This window comes from Tenrec ecaudatus, chromosome 4 (assembly GCF_050624435.1).
Source record: "Tenrec ecaudatus isolate mTenEca1 chromosome 4, mTenEca1.hap1, whole genome shotgun sequence".
Classification (NCBI taxonomy): Eukaryota; Metazoa; Chordata; class Mammalia; order Afrosoricida; family Tenrecidae; genus Tenrec; species Tenrec ecaudatus.
This window is the reverse complement of record NC_134533.1, coordinates 50,572,536-50,597,988: the sequence shown is the minus strand read 5'-3', so window position 1 is coordinate 50,597,988 and position 25,453 is coordinate 50,572,536. Positions and strand designations below refer to the sequence as shown.

Sequence of the window (25,453 nt, the reverse complement as noted above, 5' to 3'; positions counted from 1 at the left end):
AAGAAATGGAAATGGGACCGTGATTGGGACACATGCATGATGCTACACAAAAGGGCTAACAAGATTCAGGCAGTTAGGGCATGGCTCGTGCTTATTTCACACAAATATGGCAATTTCCATCAAGGAGTCACCACCACTTGTCTGTCAGTTTGTCATACTGTGTCCTATCCATCTGTCTTGGTAAAATGCCCCTTCGAGGCAAGGATGGCGAGACTCCGTCCTCCACGCTTTGGACCTGCTGTCAGGAGAGACCGGTCCCTGGAGGAGGACAGCATATTCCGTAGGGTAGAGTGGCAGAGGAGAGAGAAAGCCCCTCAAGGAGATGGACTGACCCTGTGGCTGCAAAGATGGGCTCAGGCACAGGAACGATGGTGAGGATGGCCCGGGACCTGGCCGTGCTTCCTTCTGTTGTGCATAAGGTTACTCTGGGTGGGAACAGCATCTAACAACATCAAAGATACGCCCAGCCAAGCCCCTAAGGGAGACTGGCCCACCCTGGGCTGGCTAGGGGTTGAGATAATCCCCTTCTGAGCTCTGCCTGCGGACAGGGCTGTCCACATTCCTGGTTTGTGGGCAAAAGGAATTTGATGGAGGCTTCATCCATGTGGGGACTCTACAGACGGGGTTTGAGCTTTCCCTGTTAACCATTGCCACAGCCTTCTGCAGGCCCAGTACTCAGAATTTAAGCTCTTGTACACCCACAAGAGGGAAGACAGGCAGACTCACCTTCAAGTCTATTCCGACTCACAGTGCCCTCTCGGACAGCAAAGAACAGGGCAGTTTCTAAGACTGCAAGGTGTTACAAGTGTCGAAAGCCTCATCTTTCCCCTGAGCTTGCAGGAACGGTAGCCCATTAGGCCACCAGGGCTAATCAGCTAAGGGGCAAACCAAAAACCAATCTCACCGCAGGGACCCTTTCAGGGAGGGGGAGGGGGAGTGTCCCATGAGCTGCCTAGATTGCAGTTCCTTTTTTTTAAAATCATTTTATTGTGGGCTCATACAATTCTTATCACAATGCATACATATATCCATTGTGTCAAGAACATATGTACATTTGTTGGCATCATAATTCTCAGAACATTTGCCTTCTACTTGAACCCTTAATATCTGCTGCTCATTTCTCCCCTCCCTCCCCACTTCCCCCTACCCTTCATCATTCATAAATTATTATTATTTTGTCATATATTACACTGTCTGATGTCTCTCCCCGCCTTCTTCTCTGCTGTCCATCCCCCAGGGAGGAGGCTATACGTAGATTCTTGTAATCAGCTCCCCCTTTCCACCCCATATTCTCTCCACCCTCCAGGCATCGCCACTCTCACCACTGGTCCTGAAGGAGTCATCTGTCCTGGATTCCCTGTGTTTCCAGTTGCTACCTGTGCCTATGTACATGCTCTGGTGTAGCCAGATTTGTAAGGTAGAATTGGGATCATGATAGTAGGGGGGAGGAAGTATTTAGGAACTAGAGGAAAGTTATATGTTTCATCGTTGCTACCCTGCACCCTGACTGGCTCATCTCCTCCCCACAACCCTTCAGTAAGGGGTGTCTGGTTGACTACCATTGGGCTTTGAGTCTCCACTCTGCACTCACCCACATTTTCAATGATATGATTTTTGTTCCTTGATGCTTGCTACCTGATCCCTTCGACAGCTTGTGGTCACACAGTTTGGTGTGTTTCTTCCATGTGGGCTTTGTTGCTTCTCAGCTAGATGGCCACTTGTTTATCTTCGAGCCTTTAAGACCCCAGACGCTATATCTTTTGATAGCTGGGCACCATCTGCTTTCTCACCACATTTGCTTATGCACACGTTTATCTTCATTGATCATATCAGGGAAGTGGGCACCGATTGAAATGATTTTTAGTTCTTCGATGTCTGATCACTGGTCCCTTCTGCACCTTGTGGTCAGACAGGCTCTTGATGGGAGCAGACAGTCCGGTGGAGCTCCGGAGGAGTGTGAAGCTGGCCTTGTTAGTCCCATGCGTAACCACCCCCACTCCACGGCTCAGCTTTTGTTTCCTTCTGCTTTGGGTGTTTAGGTGGGAGGGACATGTCATGTAAGAGAATGAGGGCAGACCGCTGATAGCCCAGGTCTAGGGTTCCCAAGCAGGTCAGTCTGTAGAAGCGCTCTGAGTGAGGCCAGGTGCATGCAGGCCCAGTCTGGAGAAGCGCTCTCACTGAGGCCAGGTGCATGCAGGCCCAGGCCCTGCTGTACAGGTTGCAGCTCTGCCCTGCTCCACAGGCTCTCGGGGCGGCGGCCTGGGCTCGAGCGCAGAGAGTTTGCTTTGGTTTGCGTGCAGTTCGAAGGCCGCTGTAGGCCGCTGGAGGGCGAGCCAGCTTTCAGGCCATGCCCAACATCTAGGAGGGACCCGCGCCGCGAACCCTTCACCCGGCGCCGCCGAGTACGTGTTCCCACGGCCCGGGGCCGCGCCCGCCTGCCGCGCGCACTCGCGCCGGGCCCCGCCTCCCTGGGCGGGGCGGCGCCGGCACCCGGAAGTCTAGGGTGGGCGCCGGCGCCCGGGCTTCGTGCGCCCAGCAGGTGGGCCGAGGGCCGAGGGGCGAGGGCCGCGGGGCTGCGAGTGGCGGCGGCGGCGGCGTGTGGGTGACGGCCCCGCCTGCACTGCGATGCGAGGATGCGGGGGTCGGGGTGTCCCGCTGTTGGGGGCACGGGGGCTGAGCACGGGAGGGGCCCTGATGAGCTTTTAAATCGGGGCCTCGGCGGGGAACGGGACCTCGTGGTCCCCGCCGTGTCTGGCACCTGTGCCTCCTGCCCGCCGTTTCCTGGGCAGTGGGGGTTGGAGGACTGGGTGCCCCGCCCCGTCGCGGTGACTGGGCACTTTCTCCTGGCGACTGTGGAGGACAACAGAGCGCAGAGAATAACATCACCTTCCTCCCAAACAGATCACCCAGCAGCCTGTTCCCCTGGGGGAAGCTTCCTAAGACCGGCACCTGCCCATGACCGAAGCCATCATGGAAGAAGCGCTCCCTAAGCTTCGGGAAGAGTTTAGGATGCAGAATAAGTCCGTCTTTATTCTGGGCGCCAGCGGGGAAACCGGCAAAGTGCTCCTGAAAGAAATCTTGGAACAACGCCTGTTTTCCAAAGTCACGCTCATAGGCCGGAGGACGCTCCCCTTCCAGGACGAAGCCTATAAGAATGTGGTGAGTGTTTGAGCGGGAAGCCACCGTTCACTCTGCAGGTGAACGCCCCTCATCCGTGAAGACCAGTGGTGGAGGTGTGGCCAGGTGTCAGGATCTGGCCCGTGAGACCTGAAACTGGCAGCAGCTGGAGCCACGACTGTCTGGGCAGCCTAGATAGGCCCTTCAGAAAGGGCCGGGTATTCACAGGGAACAGCATGGCTTTCAAGACCACCCATCCTGATGGTAGTCAGGCCTATAAGCTTTGGCCCTTTGCCCAACCACTTGTTTCTCTGTGCTCTGCCCACTCATGCCTGTGGACCTGAAAATGCAGATGTGGGAGAGGTGACCTTGCGAGGTGGGTTCCTCAGGAGAATTTGCCCTGCTGACTTCCCAGGATTTCTGCTTGTAACTAGAACATAGGTGTTCTTAAGGGCAGGCAATGTCGGGCCTCTTATATGTGTGTGGAGCAGGCATCCAGGCGTCTGGGGGCCAGGATGGTGGACTTCTACCCAGCTGCTCTGCACAGTCTGGAAGCTACCTAATCTGCAGTGATGGAGGCCCAGGCCCAAACTCCCAACCCCAGCCCCCTTGGCTCCTGTGACTCAGTGGGTCTAGTCTCCACTTTTTGCCTGGTGTGGCCTTCTAGAGCAACAGTGGAAAGGTGTGAGCGCCAGGCACCCTACCCACGCTAACCATGGCACATCCACCCTTAGCCTCCTTGGCCCACACTGACCTGTCAGGCAGGTTCTCACAGGTGAGCTGCTCTGTGGCTGGCTTAGCAGAGAAGGCAGACACAGCGAGGCTGGACCTGAGGCTTCCACAATAGAAGTTGCCCAAGCCATATGACCCACAGCAGCCTCTGGGAAAGAGGTCATGCCTGACACTGCCCCGTCCCCAAACATATGATCACACAGTGTCCAAATCACATAACGTCCTATTCACAGAAAGCCAGTTGTCCTTGAGTTGACACAGATGCACGGTATGTATCAAAGTGCAACTGTGCTCCGCAGGCTTGTTAATGGCAGATTTTTTTTAGAAGTAGATCACCAGGCCTTTCTTCTAAGGCGCCTCTGGGTAAACTCAAGCCTCCAACCTTTTCTATTAGCAGCGGAGCCTGAGCTTCCTGTCAATGCCTTTCTCCAGTTCAGCAGTTCTCTGTGCGCTGCAGCACATCCCAAAAGATGGCGTGATCCTGGGATGTTGCAACGATTGAATTTGGCCCCAAAGGTTTCAGAAGAAGAATGTTGTAGCAAAACAAATGGTTGGTGTTTTCTGCAGGTCTGTGTCCAGGTCATTTTCTTCCTATGTCTTTGGCCCATCGGGATTTGCCTGTGGAGGAAATAATTTGTTGTTCTTCTAATCTGGCTTTTCCGGATCATCAGCAAGTGCACCGGAGTTCTGTGTTTTGAGCGTCAGGTTTGAGTGGCATAGCTTGTGACCAGGCACTCAGTGAGAGAGGTATCTTCCTCCGGCGTTGGGTCTGGTGTCAGGGAATGCCTCAACAAGAGGTGATGGTAGAGAAGGAATGCCACCTCTCATTTCATCTCCTGGGGGGCGGGAACCTCTTGAAAACTGTCTTCTGTATGCTTCCCTCCTAAAATCGTGTAAGGTTAGGTAAAGACCCGTCAATCTCAGTGTGCATGAAGCTCTGTTAGAATTGCAACTTCTGATTCAGAAATACTGATACCTTCTGGCAGATTCTACTGTAGATGGTCCATGGATTGGACTGAAGGGAAAATGATCACCTGTTTCACACTTGGGAAACTGAGGCATTTGATAGAAGACTTTGCCCTGATTATGTGGCTTTACGTGGTAAGGCCAATTTTGAACCTAAGTGTCTGACATTCCAAACACTCTCTCCTGCTCCCACAGTATGCCATGTTGGCATCTTCCTGGTCAGATATTAAAAGGTTTTTTATCTTTTTATATAGAGATATTTATATTTCAGTGTAACTTAGGAACTGGGATCACCCGTAGTTCCACTCTACGTACCACAGATCTGTTTTGACTTTGAATTCATATGAATCGTTTTTGGTGGGAGAACATGATGAGTAGACCCTTTTCCTTTGGCATTAGATGAATAACCTTGTAACATTTTCAGATTCATTGATAACTCTGCTGTGGAGTGGATGGGCAAAGAAAACATAGGGCTTGAGTGAATGGCCCAAGGCTGTAGTGTCCCAAGATAGTCTGTCCACCCATTCAGACAAAGAATTGTGAAGAAAATCATAGACTGACAGGAACAGTGCTGCTGGACCACATGAACCACACACTCACGGTCTCCAAGTCCATTCCAGCTCAGTTAATTCCAACTCATAGATGGTCTGACTCATGATCAATCTTTATCGGAGCAGATAGCCCCCTCTTTCTCCTGTGGGACAGCCAGTTGATTCAAACTGCTGACCTTACAGTTAGCAGCAAGATGCATAACCCACCACGCCACGCCACAGGGCTCCTCCACTGACCCGAGACGAGAAGAACGAGATAGTGTTCAGCTTCCATGACTGACTGCTCTGATTGAGGCCATCATAAGGAGGTCCTGGGTAGAACGGAGGAAATGATGTAGAACAACATCTGAAATCATAAAAAGATCACACTTACTGGTTTGATAGAGACCGGTGGAACCCCTGGGACTATGGCCCTTCGACAAACCTGGAGCTGAACCTACCACTGGGGATCCCTTTTCCACCTAACAGTAGATGGGCCTTCAAAGTGAACAAGAACACCTGTGAGCAAAGTACTCGGAACATTGAAGCAAACGTTGGGCAGTGCTTGCCAACAACCAAAAACTCTGAGGCATTAAGGGGCGGGATGGAAGGGTTCATGGAAACGGGGGACCCTAGGAAGGGGATAGGTCACTGTGACCTTGAAGATGTTGCATCTAATGTCATTAGACAAAGTGTGTATACATTATTGCATGGGAAATGAATTTGCTCTATAAACTTTCATCTATACCACCACCATTAAAGGTACAACATGAAACAAAAACAAACTAAAAAAGATCATAGGGACCCGACTATGGTCCTGTAATTTATTCTTGAAATCTAGAGGAATGTTTTGTCTTTTTTATTTTTTAATCATTTTACTGGGGGCTCGTACAAGTCTAATCACAATCCATCCATCCATCCATTGTGTCAAGCACATCTGTACATTTGTTGCCATCATCATTCTCAAAACATTTTCTTTCTACTTGAGCCCTTGATATCAGCTCATTTCTCCCCTCCCACCCTCCATCATGAACCCTTGATAATTTATAAATTATTATTATTTTTCATGTCTTACACTGTCCAATGTCTTCCTTCACCTACTTTTCTGTTTTCTGTCCCCCAGGGACGAGGTTATATATAGATCATTGTGATTGGCTCCCCTATGTCCCCTCACCTTTCCCTTCCCTTCCTGGTATCTCTAGTCTCATTATTGGTCCTGAGGGCTTTATCTGTCCTGGAGTCCCTGTGTTTCTAGCTCTTATCTGTACCCATGTACATGCTCTGGTCTAGCCAGATTTGTAAGGTAGAATTGGGATCATGATAGTGGGCGGGGGGCAGGAAGCAGTAAAGAACTAGAGGAAAGTTGTTTGTTTCATCATTGCTACACTGCACCCTGACTGGCTCATCTCCTCCCTGAGACTCTTCTGTAAGGGGATGTCCAGTTGTCTACAGATGGGCTTTGGGTCTCCACTATGCACTTTCCCTCATTCACACTGATATGATTTTATGTTCTGGGTCTTTGATGCCTGATGCCTGATACCTGATCCCTTCGATACCTCTTGATCACACAGGCTGGTGTGCTTCTTCCATGTGGGCTTTGTTGCTTCTAAGCTAAATGGCCACTTGTTTATCTTCAAGCCTTTAAGACCCCAGATGCTTTATCTTTTGATAGCTGGGCACCATCAGCTTTCTTCACCACATTTGCTATGCACCCGCTTTGTTTTCAGCCATGGTGTCGGGAAGGTGAGCATCATGGAATGCCAGGTTAATAGAACAAAGTGTTCTTGCATTGAGGGAGTACTTGAGTGGAGGCCCAATGTCCTTAATACTAAACCTACAGGCAAGAATGTACAGATGTGCTTTACACAATTGATGTATGTATGGATTGTGATAAGAGTTGTATGAGTTCCTAATCAAATATATTTTAAAAAAATACTAAACCTACAAATAAATGTACTACATAGATCTATTTCCCCATCATCATATATAAATATATTTACATATATAATTGCCTATATTTAGACCTGTATAAATGCCCTTTGCTTCCTAGTTCTTTCCTCTATTTCCTTTCACTTTCTTCTTGTCCCACTATCACGTTTAGCCTTCATTTGGGTTTCAGTAATTCTTATCGGTTACATTGCTCTTGGTCACGCCCCACCAGGCCTCCCACACCCTCCTCGCCATCGATTTTTGGTTACTTATTGTTCCCAAATCCTTGGGTTTGTTAACACCCACTTCCTTTCCCCAGCCTCCCGCTCTCCCACGTCTCCCAAGAACCATCAGCCCCATTATTTTCTCTTCCACATTGTTTATATCCCACCCATATTATCTAGATAGACCTGCAGAGATAATCCGCACTAAAAGCAAGACAGAAAAACCAAACAACAACAAAAATCAATGACAAAAAAAGAGAAAAGCCTGTAAATAGTTCAAGGTCTGCTTGTTGACCTTTAGGAGTGTTTTCTGGTCTGATGGGGCACCATGCCCTGGCCCCAAAGTTTATTTTTGGTATTCTTTGGGGACTTCATTGCTCTGTTCCCCTTGCTGTTCTGTTGCACGCCCTTAGTGTTTCGCCTCAGTGTGATGGGGTCAGATCAAGCACAATTCCCATACTGTGTCTCCATTGTGGTCCCCCGTAGCGCTATGGGGCAGTGAGGGACATCCTGTCTCGTGGTGTGCTGGCCCTATGGTTCTCTCTGTGCATTGGCTGCTCTGAGCAGGAAAATCGTCCTCAGAGCTTGGTGGGCCAGGGTGTGCTCCACACTCTCGTCCTCTCCCTTCATTTCTTCCTGTGTGCTCTGATCAGACATGTCCCTCTCCCTGAGCTGCAGCTTCAGTGCTGTCCTCTGAAGTGAATTCTTCCGGGGGATGGGGGCTGTCCAGGTAGTTGGGATTGGGGCTGACCCTCATGTTTTGTCTTTTAATAACAGTGAGTGATACCCCACTGTGTTCTCGTTGTCTAGAACCAAGAAGTGGTGGACTTTGAAAAGCTGGATGACTATGCGTCTGCCTTCCAAGGCCACGACGTTGGATTCTGCTGCCTGGGTACCACCAGAAAAAAAGCCGGCGCGGTAAGGACGGACCCGCTTCTCTCCTCGCTGCCTGTGAATGTCCAGGGTCCCTTTCTTGCTCGCTCCTTTTCCTTGTGCCTGCTGCAGCCCTGACATGTAAATGAGCTCTGGTTGCTGAAGCTTCCATGTGCGGCTCCAGCCTTTGCTGTGCTGTGAATAGCACAGATGGGTTTGTTCATTTTTCCTTCAGGCGACCCTAGCGTTCAGGCCTGAGAGCTGGCGTCATCGTGAGAATTATATACTCTTTCCTGCAAGTACTGCTGGCACTGTGTCCTCTGTGTCTTCTGACTAAGACAAATCATCACTGCCATTTGCCATCAGGCTGCTTCCAGCCTGTGGCCACCCCAAATAGTGGGGTATATGGTTTTCCATGGCTGCATTTTTGGAAATAGATCAATTGCCAGGCCTTTCCTCAGAGGCACCTTTGGGCAGACTCAACCGTAAATTTTCCCTGCGGCGTTTGCACCACTCAGAGACTCCTAAAACAATCCACTGGGTCCGAGTAAGAGTGATTGGCCCCCCGCTGTTAGCGGTCAGCTCCCTTCCTCTCTATCCTGTTTTTTTCTTTGTAAATATTTTAAACTTGAAATGTTCTCTCACTTGAGTGATTTGCTTCAACCTATTTTCACGCCAAGATTTAAACTTCTGGGCGAGAACATCGAAGCACAGAGGCACGATTCAGCCAGCCTCCAGAATGACTCAGTCGCAGGCCGTGATTCAGCCCTGGGATGATTCAGCCGAAAGTGACGCGGAAATGTTGTCACACACGTTTTATTTTCTTTTTAATGATGTTCTCAACTGAGTCGCCCCGGTCCAGAAGCCATAGTTTACTACCAAGTTAGAAGCTCTGGCTTACGACATCGACCTTGGACAAGTGTTACGATCTCTCATTTATATCTCCACTAACGTTTATCCCTCTAGCAGAATGTACTTGCAGGAGCTGAGCTTATCTGTTCAATATTCAGGACCATGACTCAGCTGAGCGGGACGTACCAGTGATTTATCATCCTCAGCAGGGAACACATCGTTAAGAACTCCTGGCTCCGGTCAACCCAAGAGGCAGGCTGAGATGCAGTCCAGACCCTCTGTAGTTCCACAAACCCACCGGGACACAGCTGGGCTGAGGAAAGGGTATACTACCAAGAAGCTTGGCTCTCCCGGGAACCAGCATGCCATCGCTGCTGGAGAAGGACCTTTTGCTGCCCAGCAGCGAGTGCAGCCTTTCCCGTCCCGGGCACAGGCCCAGGGGCTGTCTGCCCCCCACAAGCGTGGAAACTTTTGCTGCAGTACCTTTGGGTTCCACTGTCTCAGGGGCCAACCTAGTTTTGCTGGTGACTCAGCAAAAGACAAACTCTGCATTCGGCATAGAGCCATTGAATTGCCAGACAGGCAAATCTCATTAGAGAGCGCTCCAGGTGGGGAATAGTCTAAATGGCTTTGTTGTATTCAAATATTCAAATTCTGTCATGTGGTTTTAATCAGAAGAACTGGGTATTTTTGCCCCCTTTCCCCTCCAGGATATATTTTTTAATTGGGATGGCTCCCTGACTTTTGGACTACTCAACACCTTCATGTTCTCCTTCAGAATCAGTTTGAAAGATAAAAACTAATGAATGAGTAATTAAGGATTAAGGCAGGTAAGCCAAGTCAGAGTCTCAGAATGAAAGCCAACCCAGTTGCTATTGTGTCTGCTGGGACTTCTGGCGACCGCAGTGTGGCAGATGGAGTTGAGCTTCAGGGCTTCTCGGCTGGTCTCTGTGCAAATGCCTGTCGCCAGGACTGTCTTCGACAGCACCACTGTTTGGGTTTGAACTGCCAACCCTGAGGTGAGCCGCCCAGGGCCTCCACTTTAAGGTTGAAATGGCTTAAGAGCTTAGTGACAGAAAGTAAATGGACTCTTCCTTCAGAAAGTTGTTTTTCCTTTTTCCTCTGAAACTCACTTCGATGGGGTACAATCTGTAGATGGCAAGGTCACAGTTCCTGTTGGGAAGGAGTTGCAGGGAAGGCTGCTGTGGATTTCCAAGCTCACCCTGACTTGTATTCAGAATTCAGGGGGTTTGTCTCAGTGTGCTGACCCTTGAAGCAGTTAGCGTCCTTTCCAGTGATAGCAATAAACAAACTTCCTGCCATGGAGTCGATGCTGAGTCGTAGCAAACACCCCATTCCACCCCACCCGCACCCCCACCCTGGGTTTCTGAGACTTGTTTATGGGAGTAGAAAACCCAGTGCTCCCCCCTCCAAGCGGCTAGTGGTTTTGAACTGCCGACCATGTAGATTGCAGCCCAATACATAACCACTATACCACCAGTGTTCCTGAGAATATGAATAGACCCAGATTTCTGCAGAGCTGCTTCTGGCTTCCTTCATTTCCCACAGCAGTAGGTGGTTAGATGCTCATCTTTGTTGTCATGTTCGCTGGCTACAGGCACGTAGTCAATGCCACGGCTCCTGACTTGGCCCTTGTGGCGGGATGTGTCAGGAACGCTGAGGTTGGAAGGCTGGTGTCTCCATTTATTAGGAGGATGGATCCATGGATGGATCTGAGACTCGGATGCAGCTAACCCTTGGTCTTTTGGGATCTGCATTCAGGAAACACTGGGATGTCTTAGCCCTCCTCACCTGCTGGTTTGGCAGGTACTTTCGCCCCAGGTGGCGCTCACCTTGCTTGAAGTGAGGGTTGACATGCTCTTAGCTAAGACGTCTACACTGACCCTTAGTGCAGAGCACAAACTCACAGGAGCCACAGAGGACACTGTCTCTTAGGAGAGGGGCGTGGTGAGTGAGTTAGGGTGGTTTGATGAGGATTCACTTGTCTGTTGCTCCAGGGTCTTGGATTTCATTAGGAGTGATCAGTGCTTCAGCGTTGTTTGTGTTTACTGTGCGTCAGTAGGGTCTCATGGCTGTGGATTCTAATGCTGGACTCTTCTAACCTAGAGGTGTGTGCACTGTGGCCTCTGGACCAAAGGCAGTCAGTCTACTGCCTGCCGTGAATGGCTTGCAAGCCAAGAATGTTTGTATCTTTTTAAAATCAGGATGATTAACTGGAGACACAAGAAAATATAAGGCATTTAAACCCCAGTGTCCGTAAGTACGGCTGTATCAGGCAACAGCAGTGCTCTGTTTGTGCCTTGAAGGCAGAGTTCAGTCCTTGGGACGCTGGCCTGGGGCCTGCACAGCCGACAGTATTTACACACATGTTGTGTGATCCTCTCCAGGCGATGCTTGCCCACTCCTGTTGTGAGACACCTGTAGGGCTGCTAGCCGCAATGCCTGTGGGTCCCGTGGGAGAAAGATGAAGTTTTCTGCTCCGGTGATGGCTTTCAGCCTTGGAAACCCAGAGGGGCAGTTCTACGCTGTCCTATCGGGTCACTGTGAATCAGAGTTCAATCAATGGCAGCGAGGTATTTTGTTGTGTTCTGGGTTTTCATCCCTAAGGGTCTCTAGTTGGCACTGTGGGTTAGGGACTGGGCTGCTCACTACACGAATGGTGGCTGAGAGCCCCAGCCATTCAGCAAGATGAGGCGATGTGCTCCTGTAGAGCTTCATGGTCTCAGAAATGCTGTGTCGAGCCAGTGATGATTCAGCATTGATGGCAGTGGGATATTGTTTCTTTGATGTCTAGGAAGGGCTTTGTAAAGTGGAAGTCTGGCTCACTCAAGAAACCTAAAACCTAGGCTTTCTTTGGATACGAGGTGTCCATGGGACCTCGGGTGCACGGTTTTGCCTCTGTGGGTGGCTGCTGCTTTGTCCTTGGAGGCAGGTGACATCACGTGCCCTCCCAGCTGCAGAATGGCAGTGACCTCGATGGGAAACATTGAGTGAGGAGGCAGGGATCGGCCCTGGCGTGCTTTGGGTGCTAACTGTCTGCATAGAGCTCCTTCTGTAGCCCAGATCAGACTCCTGGTCTCTGAGCAGGACGCCAGCAAGGGGGGGTTCGGGCTAGAGCATTGGCTGTTGGCCAGCATCTGTGTTTTCTGGGCTAATTTGGAGGGTGTGGTTGTAAAGGGAGCGAAGGAGAAAGCATCTGAAGGAGAAACATGGCTCAGTTGGATCAGTTACGAGTGATGGATCCTCTTTTCTTGGAAAAGATGCCTCTGACCTGCGGGGCTCGTCGCAGCAGGTGTTGCGCTCTGCCAGCACGCGGTCTTCTGAGACCAGAGTGCTGCGCCCAGGTCACAGGCACTGGTGCAGAAGAACGATCTGGCTGTCTAGGGTTTGACCAAGATAAGAGTAGTTAGAGATTTGGCTTATGGAGCCTAGGAGGACCTGTCTGCTGCATGGTGTGTTATTTTCTTGAAGAGCCCCTGGGTGGTGGCAGTGGGAAGCTCTCTGCTGCTACCTGGAAAGCTGGAGGTTCAAGCCCAACCACAAGTGTCTCAGAAGAGAGGCCTGATGATCTCTTTCCCCGAAACCAACCTCTGAAAACCCCGAGGAGCCTTACTCTGACACACCTGGAGTCACCACGGGTTGCACCCCAGTTTACTTTTCATCATTTTACTTTCTTCAAGGGGTGCTGGGAAAGGACGCATGTCGTAACGACTTCAGTTAGTTTCTACAATGAGCTCCGAGTCCTAGCTCAGAGTAGGAAACACAGGCTATGGAATCGTAAAGACTCAGAAGAGACATTTTCCCTCCTGCATTTGGTTAAAGCAAAAACCAAACTTGTTACCACTGTGTCAATTCTGACTCACGGCAGCCCTATAGGACAGAGTAGAGCTACCCCATAGGGTTCCACGGCTGTAATTATGGAAGCAAATGGCCACACGTATTTCTCCCGTGGAGCAGCTAGTGGGTTTGAACTGCTGGCCTTTCCGTTCACGACAAAGGCTGGTCACTGTGTCACCAGGGCTCCCCGTCATATGGATAAGGGAATATGCATTTTAAAAATTGTTTTCCTTGGCTATTGCCTGGCTTGTTTTAGTTTGTTTGTTGTTTCGCTCTTGGTTTTTAAATGAGGTTTCAAAGATAGCGCCCTTCTATCTCTCAATGGACCCGTCCATGCTCCCAAAGGGTGAAAACAGGGAGGGATGATCTCTCTGAGTCAGTCACAGGCCCCATGCCCGGCATCTGATTTCTTGGTCCCTGAAAGCTGTTGACCCTTTTGCTTTTGAGTCCCATTCACCAGCGGAAAGGCCACGCTTCAGGGTGCGGGAAGTGAGATTCGAAATTTAGTGGGCTTGGCAATACGCCGCATTTATAATCAGCTTGAGGGCTCAGAGGATTTGTGAAATCGCTTTGGATTAACAGCCATTGATTGCTAATAAAACACTATTTAGCTTTGTCCCGAGACCCGCGGTGGAGAAAGGTGTGGGCACCTTGTCACCAGGGCCCATTGAGCTGGGATGATGGGCTAAGCGTGGGGGTCTCCGCAGCAGCGTGGGTGCTCGGCCTTCAAGGAGCCGGTGTCAGTTGTGAGCGCCGTGGGTGAAAGGCAGGACGCGGGCGTCTGATGGCTGGGGCGCTATTGATGTGCCTCCGCTGACTAATCAGATTGAAAAAGTCCCATGGTATTGATGTCACTTTAATTTTCATCAAACAATCAGAGATGGCAGCACTCTATTACAGAGAGACTGATCCAGAACTAAAGCCAAATAAATTAGGGTCTCAGTTTAATCAAATTATCCTTTACTGGCCCTGGATTAAGCGAGAGAGGCAGCGTGGGTCTGGAGACTTTCCATTGGCTGAGTCCTACCCACGCCCCCCACTTTTTTTTAAAATTAGCTGATGAAAGAAAAAGGCATTTTAACAGAAAACTGCTAGAAGAATCTTTCCAAGCAGATGTACAAAAACATCTTTTAAAGGCGGTACTCTACTATGTCTGCTGTGTCATTAGTCCACTATGGAGTTCTATAAATAATAAATCTTTTCTGGAAACCAGGGTGCTGGTGAATTGGAATGAAGCAAAGTAATAGAAGTAGAAGAAAAGCCGTTAGAGATTTCGATTTTTAATTTTTCTGTCACGGGTTGAGTGTTTTCCCTGGCAAACTTACAGCACACGTAAGACCCGGGTCTGGAGCATGGTTCTGCGGAGACTCACTCTCTCTGTCAGGATGGGCCGACGACAAAACTCAGTTTGCTTCACACGGATTTACAAAAGCGCGTGAGATGTTTAGGATTTCACGTCAGAAGTGTATAAACAACCGCGCTCAATGTGGGGGCAATGAACACAGCCGTGACTGCATAAAGCCTCTTAAGAAGGTAGTACTGGAACTAAAAAACAGGACACACATATTTTGGCCACAACATGAGCAATAGCCAACAAAGGAGTGTCCTAGTCACCTGCGTGTATGGGCTTACCAGTGAGGAAGTGGCAGGGGCCACACCTGGCCTTCTCTGGCTTTCCTAGGGAGAAGGGGAAATCCATCTCCACACCAGCCCAAGGCCAACTGCCACAAGGCAGCGGTCCACCCTCCCTCCTTCTCTTACCGATGGCAGTAGGCCCTCCCAGGGCACTCTATTCTATTAGGCTCAGTAATCCATTGCAACAGTCCCACACAATTCTTCGATAACACGCGCAGTGACGCGGGCTTCTTAGGGCAACTACAGGCTTCCACAGCCAGGATCATGTAACTGGAGGGTGCAGTCTTTGGTCTACAGCAGTACCAGTCCTCAGCCACCATCCCTGGGCCTCTGCCTTTTTTCTGTGGGCTGCGAAGCCCACCCGTTGCCCTACCTCTCGATGCGTTGGTCTCCAGTCTCTTCTCTGCAGTTCCTCTATTCATTGGACCCTTCTTCACATCTACACAGGGAGGGGATTCAATGGAGTATTTCGTAAGGTCCCTTTACGTGTTGCCACAACAAATTGAAAAAGTAAGAGCAATAACTATTGTAGAGGAATTTTTTATTAAAAAAGACCAAAGAAAAAAGGCCATCCCTGGGGCAGTCATCCAATCGTCCAGTTTGGAATCTCCCTCATTGTAAGACCTCATTTATATAATTGTAGCTACCTAAGAGTTTTGGTTTCAGTAGAATGTAGACTTATCCTCAGTTGCCTTGGGCTTTTGGAGCCCTGATGGTGTAGTGGTTACTCACTGGGTTTCAATCTGCATGGTCGGCAGTTTGAAACCACCAGCAGCTCTGAAGGGGAAAGACTGGGCTTTCTATTCTGGTAAACAGTTACAGTCTTGGGAATTCACAGGGGGTCGGGAGTCGCTATGCCTTAGCATTGACTTGATGTTAGAGAACATGGTTTATTCTGAGAGAGCTTATAGTGGCCCCAGGAAGCTATTACTCCACGGGATTTACTTTCCTGGGTCAAGACGCCATGTCCTTTCACTGAGTCCTAGAGATGTGTCTCTGTTGTATTGTTTGCTTCCCCTCTCCCTTTACCACTGTTTAGTTCCTTGCTTCTGACTTGATTCACCTTTCACTGAGCCCCCCACCCCCACCCTTTGGTGAAAATATACACAACAAAACATACATCCATTCAACATTGTTTAACTGTGTGGCCCTGACACTGGCTACACCACTAGCCCTTCTTCACCATTCTCCCGGTCGCTGCCTATAGGGCTCCCTGCCCCCTGAAGTGCTCTGCTGTGTTTTCCAGAGACCACTATCCATTTAACCTCCTCCAGATAATTCTCTGAAAGTGGCCATGCTCCAGGTGAATATTCTTGATTTAAACGGGCTAAATTGTCGTGTCATTTAAAGATGACTTCAGGGAATGGTTTCAGGTCAAGGCTTACAAGGAATCTGCAGGTAATAGATTCAAGGGCCACTGGACTTTCATTCATTCTTTCAGACACAGGTTTCTGTGCAGGCCCTGATGCTGAGATGTGAATCAGGGAGAACGCGCCTGCTGCTCCTCTCACTGGTCGGAGTCTAGGCCAAGAGCTCCGTGCATTTCTGATCATGCACCCATCAGCATCGGCAACAAAATAAACTAAAATAATCAGTGATGTGCCTTCATGCACAAGGTGTGTTCTAGAGCATGCATAAAATTCGGGAATTAAAAAGATGAGCGTTTATTCTAGACCTTGCTCTCATAGTGCCTGGGCAGTGAGTGGCCTGGGCCATTTGAGACCCTGCCACCTTAGACTTAACACTGAAAAGGCAGAGAAAACAGAGAGCGAGCAGCTCTGGCAGGTCAGACAGGAGATGTAATTTGCAATGTCAGCAGTTTCCTGGCATCACCTTCGCTCCCCGGGGGTTTGTCTTGCCGCTGTGCTGCAATGTCTTTGCCCTTGTTTTGCCACTGCAGCCGGCCCTGCTGCGAGAGCTGGCATGTCCGTCCTGGACCATTCTTGGAGCCATTCCCGGAGTCTAAGCTTGACATTCATGCATCGCTTGAATGCAGTTTAGTTAGCTCTCCACCCCCCCTCCACCCCCGCCCAGGGCTCCGGGCCCACCTCTGAAGCTTAGTTGTAATCTTGAAGATGAACTTGCAGCTTTTTGAACATAACACCTCTTTTTCCCCTTCAGGAGGGATTTGTCCGCGTTGACCGAGATTATGTGCTGAAGTCTGCAGAGCTGGCAAAAGCTGGAGGGTGCGCACACTTCAACTTGCTCTCCTCTAAAGGGGCCGATAAGTCAAGCAGTTTTCTGTACCTGCAAGTGAAGGTTTGTACACGTGTTGATCTTTCCTAGGCCCTGGGGGACCCCTGCTAATTGGCAGCACTAAATAATACAAGAGGGCAGTGGTGGTTCGTGGCAGAACTCCTGATGGCCGTGTAGGACAGCTGGGTTTGAGACCAGCCCGTGCACCCCCCCTCCCCCTCGCCCCCACCCCCCGCACAGCTGCCGCCGCGTGCCCATCAGGGGGCCGTGTGTGTCATTAGGATGTGGAACAGGTCTCAGGGAAGAAAGGCCTGGTGACTGGTTCATGAACGCCAGCCTTGGAAACTGTCCGGATTGCCAGGGCTCCGACCTCCGCAGATTATGGGACGCTGGTGTATGTGGTGTCACCCTGCGCTGGAGCTAACTCAGTGGTAACTACACTGTAAACATTTGGTTATACACTTTAGCCACAGGGACTGTTTTTACAGGGGTATTTTTATTATTCAGAAATGATTGGAAAGACATTGGAAACTAGTTATCTAATAATCAATAGGGTGAGATGTGGTGGGCCTCACCTTGACTCTCGGAGTGGAATCTTAGCTTTGGAAGAACCATGAATTCTTAAAACTTTTTCCTCTGACTTCCGCAAGTGGTTGAAGAGAATGAGCTTATCTTTTTCTGGGCATCCGGGGAAATGTAGCCAGCAGCAGTCTGCTAGGTACCAGGTCAACATCCTGAGAAGTCTGGTGTTTTTTCTCTGAAAAATTCACGTGCATTCGATGCTCTGCATGACGTGCATGCCGCCTTTATTTTAGCACTAGAGAGGGTTCCCCTCACTCCCTGCAGGCACACTGAGGCTGTGGGCAGATGGGCCATGTGTCCTCACGCTTCCGGAGCCCTCCCAATACCCTCTGCGCCCCCCAGATCCACAGAGGGAGAAGCAGAACCCGAGGGGCCGTTCAGCCGTTCCAGTGGGAAGCCCTTACACAGACGGCCGACCAGCTTCTGCTCCGTGTCTTCTAACTTAGCTGTGATGACGATGCTGGGACACCTCCCCAGTGCACCAGAAACAGCGATGCTTAAGGAAGAGATGTTTTAAAAACACGCTAGCTCGGGTGGAGGAGGAGCAGAAGCGCAGAGGGAGTGTGACTGAACCACCGGCCTCGCTGTGGCATTTCTGTGCACAGAGACGCCTGGGACAAAGTCATGGCACGTGTCACACATGGCACGTGAATTCATCATCCAGATATCATCTCATTGTCCGTGGAAGTTCTGTGGGGCTCTCAAGAAGTGAATAACAATGATGGTGTGTGGGTCTTCTGACCCACTAGAGTGGCTTGTACACCAAAAATACAAAGTTAAAAAAACAAACCCCAAAAGGTCTGCCAGCCTGCAGCATGAGGCCTGAACTGACGTGGAGGCAGCTCCTCTGTGATGAGCCTCGGATGTGTCACTTCCCCTCCCCGGTTCTCTTTTACGCTCTGTTCAGCGAGAGGACGAGACCAGCTTTACAGCCATTTATCTTCTCCCTCGGCACTTTTAAAGTGCCGCATACCTTGTATCTCAGGAGCCATGGTCGCGTGGTGGTTATGCACCGGGCCGCTAACCACAAGCAAGATCAGCAGTTTGAAACCACCAGCCACTCTGCAGGAGAACAATGGGGCTTTCTGCTCCCGTTAGAGTTACAGCCTTGGAAGAAAACAGAGTTACAGCCTCAGAAACCCACAGGGGCAGTTCTATAGGGCTGCTCTGTACGAGTCAGCATCGACTTGATGGAAGTGGGTTTGGGTTCTATGATATATCAGCATGAAATTATTTCCTCTTTAGCTTTCCAGACTTGTAAGAATGTAGGCGGTCCAGATAACAATATTGCTGGCTATTGAGACCTGCAGGAGCAGATGAACTTCAGAACCCCAAGTTATTCCCCCTTATATTTTGCCCAAACCAGATCTTGATTACATAGTAAAAATGTGGAGCTTTTTGTTTTGTTTTCACTAACAGGGAGAAGTGGAAGCTAAGGTTGAAGAACTAAAGTTTGATCGTTACTCCATATTTAGGCCTGGGTAAGTAGCATTCAGCGCCCTGGTGGCATCGTGGGTTACCCATTGGGCTGCTAATTGCAAGGCCAGAAGTTCGAATCCACTAGCCACTCCTCAGAAGAGAGATGAGGTTCTAAGTACCCATCCTGGCTAACAGTACAGCGTTGTATACTCCCTAGAAACAAGCTTTTCCCTAGGAGATGGTGACAACAACATAACTAATATACGAAAAACTGGCTGGAGAGAGATCCTACCTTTTTGACTTTGAGAAAAGGGATAGACGTCTAGTAGATGTCAGGGCCATCTTCAGGGCATCTGTGATTCCTGGGTAGTACTGACTGTCTGCTATATACCAGGGGGCACCCCCAAAAACCGGAACTGTGTTTTCACTAGGCAAGCATCAAGAAACTCACTATGTGTTAGTGCACCCAGTGGCGTCACCTGGGAAGGTGCTCTCAGGTCATAGTGTGTCCGGGGAAGCCAGCCCCTAACACACCATTATGGGTCCGGTAGGCACAATTGTACAGTGATAATAAGTAAAGATCATAGTAAAGTTATAGAGAGCATGAGAGATAGAAGAGAAGTATTGGAATAAATGGAGTCAGACACAATTCATGGTAGCATGCTCACCTCAGCCCCGCATGATGGTCCACGTGGAGGGAGAGTCTTTAATGCTAGCCCAGGCTTTTATATTCTCTGGGGACATGCAAGCCCCCTAATTACAGGTGAGGACCCACGTCACAAGAACGGGCTGTGCTATAGGTTATAGAGCAATGAGAGGGGGTGGTCTAGGGAAATACACGCAATAGGAAGAGGAGGGATTGGGGGGTATACATGTGACAAGAAGGGCGGATCCTAGATTTAGGATGGCAGCCTAACCTTGGTCATCCTTGGGTGGGTTAGACCTCTCTGGGGTCTCCTACAAGGAAATAGACAACTACTATCCTTATCAGAAGGGAGTGAGCCCTACTTGTTGTGGGATAAATAGTGGTGTCTGCTTGCTCTAGATGGCTGATAGCTCTTAGGGAGAATGACCCCTGCTCTACTCCTGATGACCTCCAAGTGTATAGTCATTTGCAAGCAGCTGTTTGGCATATATTTGGGGGAGACAGCTTGGGAGAAATCCTTCTGTATCCCACAATAGTGAACTTTTTTGGAAAAGCAGTTTTACTCAAACCTTGTTTTTTGTGATTGCCGATTTAAGAGAACAATGTGCCACTGTGAAATTTTATTTTCTGCTTGGGAAAAATGCCACAGAAACTGTTGTGATATTGAACAAAACTGACAAGGACGGTGCTATGGGAAAAACTCAAGTATACAAGTGATTTTCTCATTTCAAACAAGGTGAAATGTTGATCGATGATAAACCTCATTGTGAACGTCCATCAGCTTCCCAATGGGTGAAAAATGTCGACTCCTAGTGCATTTGGAGTTTGTTCCACCAGGTCAGACTGTCAATCAAGCTTTCTGTTTAGAGGTTCTGAAAACATTGCATCACAGTGGAGGACAAAAGAGGCATGATTTGTGGCACATGTGGGGGGGAGGGGTTACCTGGTTTTGCCACCATGACAATGCACCTGCTCACACAGCCATCTCAGTGTGTCAGTTTTTGGCAAAAAACAGCAAGCCTCCGTTGCCCCACACACCTGACCTCGATCCATGCCACTTCTTTTTGTTTCCTCGGATGAAGTGGGACATGAAAGGACTGCGATTTGACAGCATAGAAGAGGTGAAGGAAGAACCCCGAGGGAGGTGCTTGTCAGCCATCCAAACAGAGTTTGAAAAGTGTTTCCAAGAATGGACTCGCAGATTTGATAAATGTACTAAGTATAATGAAGAGTACTTTGAAGGTGATGAGGTGGTTTTGTATTTAAAAAAATTAAATATGTAGTTTTGAACAACAACAAAAAAGAAATTCCAGGTTTTTCTGGGTACCCCCTCATACATGTTTTCAATCTCTAGGCACCAAATAAAACCTTATGCCCGTTGTGACTGGATGTTAACTCACCCTTTCTCCCTCTCCTTAGCGTCCTCCTATGTGACAGGCAGGAGTCTCGCCCCAGTGAATGGTTGGTCAGGAAGATCTTTGGCTTCTTACCAGAATCCTGGGCCAGTGCCCACTCGGTGCCTGTGGTGACCGTGGTGAGAGGCATGCTGAACAACGCAGTGAGGCCCCAAGGCCCTGAGAAGACAGAGCTGCTGGACAACAAGGCCATCTATGCCCTGGGGAAAGCCGAGGATGCTCTCATACCATAGCTGGGACGAGACTCTCAAGAACGTGCTTTTAACTGCAAGCTTTACCACCCGGGGATCCCAGGCTCCCAAAAAGTCAGCGTGCTTTTACTTTGTTGCTTTGCTATTCCCAGCCTCCTGTCACCCACCTATCCAATCCAGAAATGACTGTGCCCATCCTCAGTGGTTTCAAGCCTTGAAAACATACACACACACACACACTCTCTCTCTCACTCACTCTCTCTCACTCACTCACTCATTCTTACTTCACCCCACCCCTGGGAGCTTCTGAAAAAGCAATCAGGACCCTCTGCCTCAAGCCTTTGGAATCAGAATTTCTGGGGCCTGGGCAAAGGAATGTTTTGTTATGTTCCTTCTGCTGCTGGTTCTGAGTCACTGTTTGGGAAATCAGCTTTGGAAACGCTTGTCTGCAGAGCCCCAGCGTAACTGTGTATCTGTGTTCAAACTGCGGACATTCACGTCTCTGACGTGGTCCAGTGCTAACTTTTTAACTGTGTAAATAAACATTATGCCTTTACCTATGTTTTCAAGTATATGCTAAAAATGGACTCTCCCTAGTGAGGGTATATAATACATGGGGCAAGTTAAATAGGAGAGTACCCATACATGGACAAGCCTTGGGAGCCACAGATAATTAAAACATGTCCAAAGCTCAATGGTAATATGCATGCATTTGGGCGGTGGGATGAAAGCATAGCAGGTATGTATCTGGCACTTGTTAAGTGGCAGCAACTGTAAGTGTTACCTGCCCTTTAGCCCTCCATTCTTAGCAGTTCTATTACTGCCCCACAGCTTAGATGGACAAGCAGCCGCAGGGTGGTTAAGTGCCTTTCTTGCCCAAGGGCCCAAAGTTGAAGACCTGAAGCTAGGCTGTGACAGAGCCTAACCCGGGATTCTAACCTAGCTCTGCCTCTTGGCTTCCTTTGTATTTTTAACCAGTCTGCAAGAGCAGCCTTTATGTGTCTCTTTCTGGGAGTTCTCATTCATTATTACTGGATGAATACTTCGTTTACAAGAAAAGGGCTCTCGAACCATAGAAAGGAATGTCAGCCTCCCAATGTCAGCCTCCCCAGGAAGAGGCATGTTCTAAGGCAGAAGAGGATCTTGGGATGTGGCCATTTGAGAGGAGATGGAACATAGATAGGCCTCTTGCAGCTGGAGTTCCCTGAGGGTTGGATGCTGGGGCACCTAATTGTATTTCAGTGGAAACAAACATGGGCCCCCAGCAGGGCAGCAGCCCAGGCTGGGGACCTGAGAGGATATGCTGTGGCCTTTGGGCTCTAAATATAAGTGACCCTTGCCAATTAGTATCAGCTGAAAGGTTGGAGAGTAGAACCCAGGGTGAAGGGTTGAGCTGAGCTGGAATGTCAGTTAGCCAAGCTTATGCAAAGCCTGATGGTCAATTGAATTGGATAAGCGTACCCACCAAACACACTTCAAGATAAACGGGGACTGGAGCTTAGCACCCTCCCTGCGGAAATGCCTGCTGCCTGCTCCCACTTTCTGCCATTTGAATAGACACATCCGCTGCCTTATCACAGTGTCCAAGGCCCCTAAATACTAGGAAGGAGGGAAAAAAACAGGTAAATGGGAGTTTGGGGGTGTTGTGTTGACCACAGGGCACCCAGAACGTTGCTTTGCCTACCACATCTGATAGCTTCACCTCTTTTTTTTTGTTGTTTTCCATTGCTTAGGACAAATAAAGCAAAGCACTTCACATGTATTTAATCATTTTATCCCTGGGCTGCTGGCCATGAGGTTCGCTCTTTGAAACCACTAGCTTCTCCATGGGAGAATGATGAGGCTTTCAACTCTGTAAAGAGTTACAGTCTCGGAAACCACTGGGGACATTTCTACCCTGTCCTATGGGGTCACAGTGAGTCAGAACTCACTGGAAGGCAATGCGTTCTCTGGCCCTTTAGTTAATCCAGTCATTATCCCCGTTTATCGCTGAGGATATTGGGTCCCAGAGAGGTCAGGTAATCCTTTCTGACGGAGGTAGAAAGGGGCAGAACCAGGATTCAAACGCAGTCTGGGGGGCTCGAGTCAATGCGCTCACTTAGCCACTGGACTTGTATGACTTAAATCCTTACAGCAGGCCATTGGTACCCAGACGCTAGCCTGCGACTGGCCTCCTCTGCCACGAGGGGGCGCGCGCGGGCCGGTCGGCCCTAACAGCCACTCTCTCCACAATAAGGCCTGCAGAGGGCGTGCTAGCGACCGCAAAGCTGCGGGGCGTCTCCCCGCCCCTGGGCTCCGAGCCCGGGGCGGGGTCCTCCAGGCGGGCCTGCCGCAGGCCGAGGCTAACCCAGGATTCTTCCGCACCGGCGCGCCTCCACGCACCACGACGCTTACTCGGCACGCACTGCGACAACCCTGCGGCAGGAGGAGGCGGGGCCCAAGATCGTCCCGCCTACCAGACGCACGTGACGACCCGCCAGGCGGCCTCGAGACCGGAAGCGCTCCCGACCGGCGCGCGCGCGCTCTCGTGTTTTCAGGCGTGCGCGGGGTTTCCCAAATCCCGGCCCTGCGTTGCCGCCGCTCGCTTCCCCCCTCATTCTTGGGGTCCCCAGGTCCCCTGGCCCAGAGCCCTCGGCCGCGGCTCCGCGCGCACGCGCCGCCCAGCCCGATCCCCGCCCCCCGGGCTCGCCAAGCTCCCAGGCCCCAGCTCCGCCGGCCACCATGTGCTCCTTAGCGTTGGGCGCTATCGGTGGGTACCGCGGCCCCCCCACCCCGGCTCGCCCAGCTCCCGGGCCCCGCCGCCGGCAGGGCGCGCAGCCAGGGGGGGAGGGCCAGCAGAGGGATGGAGAGGTGTTGGGGGCGGGCCGGCGGGGAGGGGACCGCTCGACCCCGATCCCCGGGGGCCCCAGACACACCTGATGGCTGTGCGTGTGCTAGGCGGCCGGGGCGCCGTGGAGGATGAGGAGGACCTGCCAGAGCTGTCGGACAGCGGTGACGAGGCCGCCTGGGAGGATGAGGACGAGGCCGAGCACCCCCACGACAAGCGGCAGACTCCCTGCCTGTTCTGTGACAGGTTCGTCCCTCTCAGTGCCCGGCCCCAGCCTTGGGGCTGCTGGCCGCGTGGGTTCGGTGTGTCTGTCCAGGAAAGACCGGTCCAGTCGAAGCAGAGTGGCTTGCCCTTGAATGCCCGTACCCTTTGGTTTGGGCTGAGGGCTCGCTGACTGAGACCCAGAGTCACGTAGAAGCAGCAGCCAAGAACCGGAAACCTGGTTGTACAAGTCCACGCTCACAGGCCTCAGTTTCCCTTTCAGTAAGATGAAGAAGGTTGGACTGGATATGTGGTTTCCAAATAACGATTGTGCACTCCTGTCACCAGAGACACTTGAAAAGAGAAAAACCCATAGAGGTGCTGAAGGCTACACCTCAACCTCAGCCCCAAGTTTTTACAGAGACACTGTTGGGTGGTGCTAATGAGAAACAAGTTTGGAAGTCACAGAATTAGATGATCCCTAAGGGCCCTCCCAGCACTACCATTCTGTGACGTGGAGGGAGCTTTGCACATAAAATTTCCGATTGAGACTGGTGCCATCGAAATAGCCTTCTAGTTCAGTTGTTTTTTTGTTTTTTGAAGGCTCCCTCTCGTAAGGAAAGAATTGGTGCCTTTTCCACTTAAGGAGAAGGTAAACAGACTGCCATATCCTTAACTTATTCAAGGTTACAAAGTTGTGGTTTGTCTTCATCCCAAACTTGCACGCTTCCACGTAAAATGCTCTCTTCACCTCCAGAAGCTTTGCCTTTGGCTAATGTTCTGGCTTGATGGGCATGAGAGAGACAGAGTTGGGACGAGGTAGGAATTCTTTCAGAAACCCTTTTCCAGTGTCCCTTATGTTTGAGCACAGCGCTGATTTGTGGTGGTTCCTCCAGGTTCTCCTGCAGTGTGCCTACCTGTACTCTTGGTATCATAAAGTAATATTTTCCGAACACATTGCTCTGTGATCGACTCCATAAATTCTGCACATAACCTATCTCAGCCAACACTTGATTAAGATGAACAGCTGTGGATGCGCTGGGCGTCTCAAAAAAGGCCAGCAGCAGCTTCTCAGCTGGGTCTTCCGTTCCTTGTGCCCTTCAGTTTTGCAAGTCACATCACCAAGCTTGGGCTACACGGAGTCAGGAATGCAAGTACGTCGGAAATGCGACAGGATCACTATTGAAATGTGCTGGCACTGGGACAGTGCCAGCTGTGAAATGACATGCTTTAGTTCCAAAAGCCACATGAGCTGTGCAG

The 25,453-nt window shown here is 50.2% G+C and overlaps 2 protein-coding genes across 3 annotated transcripts in view; both read left to right on the top strand.

Annotated features, from left to right (window-relative positions):
- Positions 1–2,411: 2,411 nt before the first annotated feature.
- HTATIP2 (HIV-1 Tat interactive protein 2) lies at positions 2,412–21,721 on the top strand. Of its 2 annotated transcripts, XM_075545970.1 has the most exons (6): positions 2,412–2,539; positions 2,902–3,159; positions 8,309–8,416; positions 16,838–16,975; positions 18,914–18,975; positions 20,979–21,721. In XM_075545970.1, the coding sequence occupies exons 2-6, from the start codon at positions 2,956–2,958 to the stop codon at positions 21,205–21,207; spliced, it is 741 nt and encodes a 246-aa protein (XP_075402085.1). In that variant the 5' UTR covers positions 2,412–2,539; positions 2,902–2,955; the 3' UTR covers positions 21,208–21,721. The 2 variants fall into 2 exon arrangements, with proteins under 2 accessions (XP_075402085.1, XP_075402086.1); XM_075545971.1 differs by lacking the exon at positions 2,412–2,539 and having other exon boundaries at positions 2,774–3,159.
- A 1,929-nt stretch (positions 21,722–23,650) lies between these two features.
- The window catches only part of PRMT3 (protein arginine methyltransferase 3), a 113,661-nt gene continuing 111,858 nt past the window's right edge, over positions 23,651–25,453 (top strand). Inside the window, exons 1-2 of the mRNA XM_075545969.1 lie at positions 23,651–23,914; positions 24,103–24,238. Of these exons, the coding sequence (XP_075402084.1) occupies positions 23,887–23,914; positions 24,103–24,238 (164 nt within the window). The 5' untranslated portion in view covers positions 23,651–23,886. The remainder of the gene's footprint in view (positions 23,915–24,102; positions 24,239–25,453) is intronic.

Bases quoted from the DNA above. Each gene is read 5' to 3' on its own strand.
- HTATIP2 (XM_075545970.1), top strand. From the start codon at position 2,956: ATGACCGAAGCCATCATGGAAGAAGCGCTCCCTAAGCTTCGGGAAGAG. The intron at 8,417-16,837 runs GTAAGGACGGAC...TTTCCCCTTCAG, and splicing joins CCAGAAAAAAAGCCGGCGCG to GAGGGATTTGTCCGCGTTGA. The intron at 16,976-18,913 runs GTTTGTACACGT...TTTCACTAACAG, and splicing joins TTCTGTACCTGCAAGTGAAG to GGAGAAGTGGAAGCTAAGGT.